A 10,155-nucleotide genomic window follows, 5' to 3' on the forward strand; every position below is an offset into this window, starting at 1 on the left:
CATTGCCTGTCATCAATCATCTCCAGGGGCTCGTACAGATCATATTGTGGGTAAGAGACTTCGCCTGTATTTTCCAATTATTCACAGCAATTGTCCAGAGTGTACATTGAGTTCTTTTTCAGAGGTAGTGGGCATAGGAATCTGTGTCGACTCCAGTGTTACTGAAGCTCCTGACAGATTTGAAGTGCCCAAAAAACCTTTCACTCGAGTCGACATGGCTGAGGGATTTGATATGAACTCCTTGGCGGGAATCCTAGAAGGGTTACAGACCCAACTTACACGTTCCACAGAAGAGAATAGAGTCCTGAGGGATGAGGTAAAAAGGTCCCAACAAGAAACTCGTCACGTTCAACAGAAATTAGAGGAACTCTTAGCGGGGACAACTCCTTTACCTAGCTTCAACTCCTCTCAGAACTCTGGTGCAGAAGTGGCCACGCAAGTAATTCATTCAGTGGCACCTATTGTCCCCTTAGCCAACCCAGAACGCTTTAGCGGGGACCCCCATAAGGCCCAGATTTTCCTGACCCAATGTTCCCTACATTTCTTGTGCAGATCAGTAGTGTTCAAAGAGGATCAAGCCAAGGTCGCATTCATGTTGTCTTACTTGAGCGGCGACGCCGCAGCCTGGTCTATGCCGTTGGTCTCTCGAGACAACGCAGCTTTGTACGATTTCAACCGTTTCAAGAAGGAATTTCTATGAATATTCGACAGAAGAACGGCCAATCAAGCCACCGACAACGAACTTCTAGACCTTAAGCAAGGCAATCGAGAATTGGTGACATATATAGCTCAGTTCAACAAACTAATCGTCGAGACAGATTGGCCCGACAGTAAACGTGCGGCGATATTCTATCGTGGTCTCAAAGATGAAATAAAAGATGCATTGGCGCAGATCCCGAAACGTCCTCAGGAAATCTCAGAACTTATTGATTTAGTTCTTCAAATAGAGCATCGATTGTTTGAAAGAAGGTCAGAAAAGAAGCGAGACTACAAGTCGTTTGTGCCACGCCTAGACCGTATGAGACCCGAACCCTCAAAACCTGATACGGGTACCGGGGAGTAACCAATGCAAATAGGTTCCATCAGGGGCCCTCTCTCTCAAGAAGAAAAAGATAAAAGGCGAGCAAATCAGTTGTGTTTGTATTGTGGTACCTCGGGACATTTTGTGAGGGAGTGTCCGAAGAGAAACAAGAGTAACCAGGGGTTAAAAAATCGATCCCACCAGTAACAGGAGTTGCCCTGGTGGGATGTTCCAAACAGTCAACTCATGAGCCTCAGCAACAGATTAACACATTGCAGTCAGCGGCCCCCCATCTTACAGTATTTTTTACAGTCAAATTCGGAACCCAGAATTTGGAAGAAGTCTCAGTCATGATTGATTCGGGGGCCACTGGGAACTTCTGTGACCTGAGATTTGCGCAAGAAATGGGCATAAGGGCGATCAAGAAGAAGAATCTCGAAGTCGTAAAGGCAGTCGACGGCTCCAATTTAACTTCAGGACCCATAGTAGAAGAAACAGAGACCTTAGAATTGGAAGGATTGCAGGGTCATCGAGAATTTATTAGATTTAACCTCATAGACGCACCCCAGTTCCAGCTGATTTTAGGGTTACCATGGTTGACCACGCATAACCCGATTATCGATTGGGAGAGGAGAACAGTCAAGATGAACTCGGAATTTTGTCAGAGGAATTGTTTTACTAAGAAGTCAGAAGAGTGCGAGGGATCGCCGACTACGGGGTTGGCCAAGTTGTCGCTCCACATCTGCACTGTTAGCGCAGTGGAAATACCAAAAGAATACCAAGATTTGGCGAGTGTGTTCGACAAAAGGAATGCAGAGAAATTACCACCACACAGAAGCTATGATTGCAAGATCGAATTGGAAGCCGGTGCCAACCTGCCCTGCAGTCGAGTTTACGCACTCACCGAAAAAGAGAACATCTACCTCAAAGAGTATTTGGAAGAGTTTACCAGGATGGGTTTCATAAGGCCATCACAGTCTCCAGTTTCATCTCCGCTTTTCTTCCGGCCAAAGAAGGATGGGACTCTCCGCACGTGTATCGATTACAGAGCCTTGAACCAAGTTACAGTGAAAAATCGGTACCCATTGCCACTAATCAATCAACTATTGGATCAAGTCAAAGGAGCAAAGATTTACACCAAGCTTGACCTGCGTGGAGCTTACCATTTGGTGAGAGTTGCCGAGGGTGATGAATGGAAAACAGCCTTTCGGACCAAGTATGGGTTGTTTGAGTATCAAGTGATGCCTTATGGGTTGAGCAATGCCCCAGCAGCATTTCAAAACTTCGTTAATGATGTTCTGAGAGAATTCTTGGATCGAGTGGCTGTCGTCTATATTGATGACATATTGATTTTTTCCGACAACTTGGAAGATCATGTCAAGCATGTGCGAGCTATACTCCAGAAGCTTTTGGATAACCACTTGTACGTGAAATTGGAGAAGTGTTCTTTCCATGCCGAGAAGGTGGAGTTCTTGGGATTCATGTTGTCCGCAGCCGGGGTCGAGATGGATAATTCAAAGGTCCGTGCCATTCAGGAGTGGTCATCGCCAGGAAGTGTGAAGGAAATCCAAAGTTTTATTGGTTTTGCCAATTTTTACCGGAGGTTCATTCCTAATTTCTCGTCTAAGGTCACTCCCATCACACACCTGCTAAAGAAGGGACAAAAATTTGTGTGGACTGCAACTGCAGAACACGCCTTCCAAGACTTGAAGACGGCCTTCATTAGCGCCCCCATTCTAATGCACCCTGATCCAGAACAAGCCTTTTTCGTTGAAACTGATGCATCAGACTTCGCAACCGGAGGAATTTTGTCACAGAGGAACAAAACGACGGGACAACTGCATCCGGTGGCCTACCGGTCCAGGAAGCTGTCGGACACGGAGCGCAATTACTCCATTGCCGACAAGGAACTACTGGCTGTTCGAGAAGCATTCCAAGATTGGCGACACTACTTACTGGGGGCCAAGCATACTGTCACTGTGTTTACAGACCATCGCAACCTCCAATTCCTAAAGTCTGCCAAAACACTTTCGCCACGTCAATTGAGATGGTCCTTGTACTTCTCAGAATTTGACTTCGTGATCACATACAAACCAGGTGCGAAAAACGGGAAGGCCGATGCACTTTCGCGCATGAACCCAACAGCCGAAGAGAAACCTCAGTCGAAGAACCCATAGTCCCATTGAAACAAATAATCGGAGCCATGCAAATGAAAGAATTCGATGAACAAATTCAGCAAGTCTGCTCAGAAGAGGATCTTCGTAAGTGGGCCGAGGCCGATGCTAAAAGAAACCTTGTCGAAGGACTCCCATATCATGAAGGCAAGCTATATCTTCCAACCAGAACACTCCAAGAAGAGGCTTTGAGAGGTTGTCACGATGATCGGATGGCAGGCCACAAGGGGGTCAAGAAGACCGAAGAACTGGTCCGGCGACACTTTTGGTGGCCGGGTCTGGCGGCCCAAGTAAGACAATATGTTTCGACCTGTGAAGTCTGCATCAAAGGGAAGCCCAGTCGTCAGGCCCCACAAGGGTTATTGCAACCCTTACCTAACGCACCCTACCCCTGGCACACCGTGACATTAGATTTAATAGTGGATCTGCCCCCTAGTCAAGGGAACACAGTGATTTTGGTGGTGGTGGACTCATTTTCGAAAATGGGACATTTCATTCCTTTCAAGGCTGTACCCACAGCTTCGCAATTAGTACAGACATTCAACCAACACATCATTTGGGCACACGGAATTCCACAAGTAATCATCTCAGATAGGGGGTCACAGTTCATGTCGAAGTTTTGGAAGACCTTTATGCACAACTTAGGCGTTGACGCACGTTATTCAACTAGTTACCACCCCGAGACAGACGGTCAGACCGAGAGGTTGAACCAGGAGCTAGAACAATATTTACGCCTCTATCTGTTAGAGCAGGATGTGGAATGGTCCGAATTACTGTGGACTGCAGAATTCGCATACAATAACGCAACTCATGATTCCACAGGGTTCACTCCATTTTACTTGAACACAGGCAGACATCCAGCTATCACACTGGGGAGACAGATTGGGGAGGTCCCTGCCGTGGCTAGAGTAATGGGGGAGCTGCAGCGCTCTTACAAAAGAGCTTTGAGCAATTTAATCAAGGCCAAACAATCCTATAAAAAGCAGGCAGACAAAAAGAGAAGACAAGGCCCACAGTTTAAAAAAGGTGACCAGGTGTGGCTATCCACAAGGCATTTGAGATTAAAGGGTAATCGGAAGTTTCAGCCTAGATTCACAGGGCCATTTAAAATTCAGAAGATCATAAATCCTGTAGTGGCGAAGTTACAATTACCAAAGTCACTGAAAATTCATCCGACCTTCCATGTTTCCCTTCTGAAGAAAAGTCCAGACAAGGTCAGATTAAAAAACTCTCCACCCGCCATAGAGGCAGAATCGAGCGAAGAATACGAAGTCAGCAGAATCTTAGATTCCAAGGTGACAAGAAACAAACTGTATTACTTGATAGAGTGGAAGGGGTACGGACCTGAGGAAAGGTCGTGGGAACCAGCAGTCCATGTAAATGCCCCACGACTAGTTAAGGCCTTTCATCAGGCACACCCAAACAAGCCCGCTGTGGAAGGAACATTCTTGAAAGGGGGTACTGTCAAGACTTCCAGAACTATAGCCAGCATTAGATCAGTGCCAGCAAAAGCTCAACGGTCATTCAAGCAGGGCTCCAAGTATCCATGTGGGCGAAGGCAGCATAGAGTCACCACGTTGTTCCTGCGGCGCTGTGTATTGAACCTGAAGAAGCGAGTACCCCAACATGGCCGCCGAAGGGGATTACAAACAGCGAGGAGTGAGCGCTCTAGTCTTCGAGAGCGCGCGAGCAGCTGTGGAGATGAAGCGCACAGCTGCTCAGGAATCTGCGCACTTCAACTGACCTCTTCACCGGAGTCACAGCGCGGCTCTGAGTGAAGTTCTTGTTCTGAGGGAATTCCTGTCAGCGCTTCTGTTTTGGTTGTTCTTATCGCATGCGCAAGGTGGGATTCTGGCAAGTGACTTATTTGAAGAATTCGTAGTATGTATTTAGTTGGTGCCACTTCACGAAATTCTAGTTAATTATCTCAGGTTCCAGAATTGGGGTTAGTACTCCTTCACAGTTCAGTCAGTTCTATAGGACAATATTAGTTTACTCATAGCTAGGGTTTTTAAGTCATAGTGTCTACTTCAAAGTTCATCCTTGAGTCGGAACTACTCCATTACTATTCCTCAAGAGTGTTGTCAGTCCATTCCCCATTGTTCCTTCGATAGACTCTTGTGAGGATAAGCAGAACATTGCCTGTCATCAATCATCTCCAGGGGCTCGTACAGATCATATTGTGGGTAAGAGACTTCGCCTGTATTTTCCAATTATTCACAGCAATTGTCCAGAATGTACATTGAGTTCTTTTTCAGAGGTAGTGGGCATAGGAATCTGTGTCGACTCCAGTGTTACTGAAGCTCCTGACACGCGCCGACCCCCCCCCAGCCCCCGTAGGTACGCGCCGACCCCCCCCAGCCCCCGTAGGTACGCGCCGACCCCCCCCCAGCCCCCGTAGGTACGCGCCGACCCCCCCCCCAGCCCCCGTAGGTACGCGCCGACCCCCCCCCCAGCCCCCGTAGGTACGCGCCGACCCCCCCCCAGCCCCCGTAGGTACGCGTCGAACCCCCCGTGTATGTATGGTGCGTACCCCCACGTGTATGTACGGTGCGTACCCCCCCGTGTATGTACGGTGCGTACCCCCAGCGCGTAGCGCTGGGGGTACGCACCGTACATACACGGGTGGGGGTACGACTCGAACGTACACGGGGGGGTTCGACTCGAACGTACACGGGGGGTTCGACTCGAACGTACACGGGGGGGGTACGACTCGAACGTACACGGGGGGGGTTCGACTCGAACGTACACGGGGGGTACGCACCGTACATACACGTGGGGGTACGCACCGTACATACACGTGGGGGTACGCACCGTACATACACGGGGGGTACGCACCGTACATACACGGGGGGTACGCACCGTACATACACGTGGGGGTACGCACCGTACATACACGGGGGGTACGCACCGTACATACACGTGGGGGTACGCACCGTACATACACGGGGGGTTCGACGCGTACAAGGGTGTACACACAGGGGGGTTCGACGCGTACCTACGGGGGCTGGGGGGGGTCGGCGCGTCCCTACGGGGGCTGGGGGGGGGGTCGGCGCATACCTACGGGGGCCGGGGGGGGGTCGGCGCGTACCTACGGGGGCTGGGGGGGGGGGTATGGCCCGTACCGGGCACCTGTTTGGACGTCTCCGTGGTCGTTATGGGAGTTCGGTGCGGACGGTCTTTTCACCATACGGTTGTACATTCGGACGCCCGGGATGGATCGTGATTCCCCGGTCGGACTTCACCTTTCACGTTTGTACGGTGAATCGTACGAGGACGTGTCGGACACATTTTCCGACCCGAGGACGTGTGGGGAAATATTCCCAATGCGGTTCGTATGGACTTTTTACCATGCGAATCGTGATTGCCAGTTCGTACGGCACTTGTACGATTCGTACGGTAAAAAGACCGGATACGAGTCGCACGGGGATATTTTTTACCGGATCGTGATCGGCACCTTAATGTTGTATATGGCTGCTTGTTAAATAGCAGAAATGATATATTGCTTGACCAGTGGCCTTGCAAGTAGCAAAGAAAATTTGCTATTTAAGCAGCAGATGGCGAAATACCAAAAATGTTATTTTGTCCTGTCAGTGGCATTGCAAATAACTCAAAAAGACACCTCATTATTCTCCTGGTGGCTGGCTAAATAGTAGACAGTATGCACAACATGGCCAGTAGACATGAGAATAGCAGAGGGACTTCACTATTTACCCAGCTGCTGTCTAAACAGCTTAAATTGAGTTTCATTATTCCTTGCCCAGATTGCAACAGGTGCTTACACCATGTAGAACTGCAAACAATGTATAAGCATAATTGACATCCATCTCCTTATGAACGTTTGGGTACTGAAGTATTATTATATTTTTAGTTCTGAAAAAGGTTTCCTTCCTGAGGGTGCAAATGTAATTTCGAACGGTAAAGAGGTCCTTTGCAAATTAGGTATCACCCCAACTAGGGTTTTTTGAGCTCATCAATGGTTTGTTGACAGTAATTGCAGTTACAAACTTTCAATAAATGCCTTTCAAAATTTGAAAGGTGAGGGAGGAAACCCATTTCACGAACCCTCCTATTTGCCATACAGAAACAATTGCAAAAGTCCTTTTGTTGGACAGGCCACACGAAGGGCTTGCTCCCTCCCCGCACGACAGGGCCCAAGCTCCGGCCCGCCAGGCGTGATCCACGAAAAACACCTGCACCCCGTCTCCCGACGGATCTTCTGCCCACGGACCTCCATACAACACGGGCCCCAGCCCCACCGGCTTCCCCGGCCGGGTCAAGCCGCCATCTTGGGCCCTGCACCACGAGGCCGCGTGGCCTCCACCCGACCCTAACCCCGGGCCTGGCCGGCCCCGACATCCCGGCACCACCATCCACCCAGGAGGTGAGCGGACCACTTGGCAGGTCAATGGGAGAACGAAGCGTCAAGAGCTCTTTCCCCCGCCAGGTGCCGATCGCCTCCAGCTCCCCCAGGCGCTGGCTCCACCCCCTGCTGGGTGTCTGGACACCTTCATCCCGGACCCTCCGACCTCCAAGTGCGAGGGCCCGGACATCAAAGGGCGCCTGCCCTATAACTGGGGCAGCTCCGGAGCAGGAAGGCAGTTGTATCCTGGAGTCGAGAGACACCGATAGAACTCAGCCTTGACGGACTACTGGCGCTGCCGTAGCCCTATCTTGCGAACTATCGTCCTGCCTGCTGGCGCTGCCGCGGCCTTCTGCAACATCCATCCTCGTCGGGACCTGCTGGCGCTGCCGCGGCCCGTTGTAACGACATCCTCACCGGGACCTGCTGGCGCTGCCGCGGACCGTACATCGACCATCTTTCCGGGACCTGCTGGCGCTGCCGCGGACCGTGTACCGACCATCTCGACCGGGACCTGCTGGCGCTGCCGCGGCCCGTACCAGCTAAACCACCAAGCTCGAGGATTGTGAGCTAATCATCATCTCATCCGAACTACCTGACTGGTAAACAGACTGTCCCGCTACCCTTCCCTATCCTAAGAGACCTAAATCGAGGGGACCCCTGAGTCCAGACCTCCTTGTACTATTTCATCGTACCTTAAGAAGTGCATATAAAGAACGCTAAATCTTATCCTTGTGTGGTATCTGTCTGTGGGGGGGAAGTTACTTGTCTGTACGATCGCTGGAGACGGTTCTCCCCGGAGACCTCTCCCCCTGACCTCGGCCGACCCTCCCGGTCCGTCTAACACCTTTCACTTGTCTAAAGACTTTACCAACTCATAAATAGGATTTGGTACATAATGATAAGCACTTTTGTGGTCACAATCCCTGTGATTGTGCAACACAATGCCCTTTGTGCTAAAACTACCTTAGAGTCAGCCATTAACTTATAAGTCAAAAGATTTCCAAGTTATTGTGACATCCATGGCACAGAATGCTACTCCACTCTACCTTGGGCCAAGATACAGTGACTTGGGAGGCCCTTTATGGACATGTTTCATGCACCACACATGCTCCTACTCCTTTATGTTTACCTACAGAGGTGACTAATGATTATAACCTTTGCAAGAATAATGAAAGCTGTTTACTCTTCTAATGCTATGTGCTTGCTCTGAATCACAAAGCCATGGGAATGTACCAGAGCCAGATATAACATTACCAAAATGCTCCATATTATCAGGACACCTCTTTTACTAAAGCATATCAGTGCATTGTGGCATTATTAATTCTGGTTCCAATAATTTAAAAAATCAGACAAAAACACCTGAAACAATGGTTTGTAAGAGCACACACTGGAACTGCAAACATTGTATCCCAGTGACATAGAGCCATCGAATATTTAGAGTGATTTTATAAAAATTCAAACAACTTCATAGGGCCCCCTATGAAGTGACCAACACAGTATAATTGTGAGGCTTCATTCAAATCCCATGACAGAAGGAAGAAAAACTATGAGCCTGATTTAGAGTTTCATCTTATGGGACCTCCGCCCGCGAAATTTAATGTTGTCTACTGACCATGTTGACAACTCTCTTTATTGATGTCATTGATGTTCCTGTCTGTGAATGACACGTTTGAAGGACAGTCCCCTCAGACATGATGGCTGGCCAGCAAACTTTTCAAAATGTGTTTTGCTTTTGAAAAGCAAGCTCCCAAGGCGGAGTTTTCTGCAAAAAAAAATATAATGGTTCCACATGCTGGGAGTCTTTCCCCCATGGTGACAGGGTGTATATTTTCTTTCCTGTCCCTCACAGCTATATTTTACTCTTAATTAGGGGTGGGCAGAATGTTCTATTCACCTGCGGAATTGGCAGAATTTTGGCCAAATACAGCAAATCGCCGCATGACATATTTTTTGCCCGCAAGGCTCCGGAATATGCAAGCAAGATTTAGCGTCGCCTAGCATGATTTTCTAATGACAGTGGTAACTGACATTTGTGAGCGGTCATGGTCAGATGGCAGCTGTTTAAGTTGATTTACTGCAGCTCGAGTTAATATTGTACTTGAGCAGCAGCAAAATCAACTCAAATGGCTGCACGCGCACAACACATGGTGCAGTTCATGCTGATTTTAAGCGCTGCTCGCACTACCAGCACTATATTGTAGCAAAAGCATTGCGAGCTGCATGTTTTTCAACCATTGGTGGAACTCTACAAAATCTTGCTGAGTTTTTCTGTAATTCAGCGTAATTCCACGAACTGAAAATCAGTGAGTACTGCCAACCCCTACTCTAAATACGGTAAACGGTATAAAGTCCTTTCTTTGATACTGAGCTCACGTTTGCTGATTGCTATAGCACTTTGGCTCCTTTGTTAACCAATAACTATTTTTCCTGCCTTCAGCCATCTGAGTTTCTCAAATAATGTCTGCCATCCTTCACTGATAACACTCATTTTCACCCATCCACCTTTAAACTTCTCTGCCAAGCTTCCATTACTGTGCCCTCAGATCCACCGTCAGACTAATGTGCCTGCATAAGAGAGCGTCTTCTAGCCAGAG

General features: G+C 48.9%; 1 protein-coding gene across 1 annotated transcript; it reads left to right on the plus strand.

Annotated features, from left to right (window-relative positions):
* The first annotated feature begins 214 nt into the window (after nucleotides 1-214).
* LOC146802427 (protein LDOC1-like) lies at nucleotides 215-700 on the plus strand. The gene has a single exon (XM_085623754.1). It carries the CDS (start codon nucleotides 215-217, stop codon nucleotides 698-700), a length of 486 nt encoding a protein of 161 aa, XP_085479880.1.
* The last annotated feature ends 9,455 nt before the right edge of the window (nucleotides 701-10,155 follow it).

Source organism: Triturus cristatus, chromosome 8, assembly GCF_964204655.1.
Source record: "Triturus cristatus chromosome 8, aTriCri1.1, whole genome shotgun sequence".
Taxonomy (NCBI): domain Eukaryota; kingdom Metazoa; phylum Chordata; class Amphibia; order Caudata; family Salamandridae; genus Triturus; species Triturus cristatus.

Coding starts and splice junctions, on each gene's coding strand:
- LOC146802427 (XM_085623754.1), top strand. CDS start 215: ATGGCTGAGGGATTTGATATGAACTCCTTGGCGGGAATCCTAGAAGGG.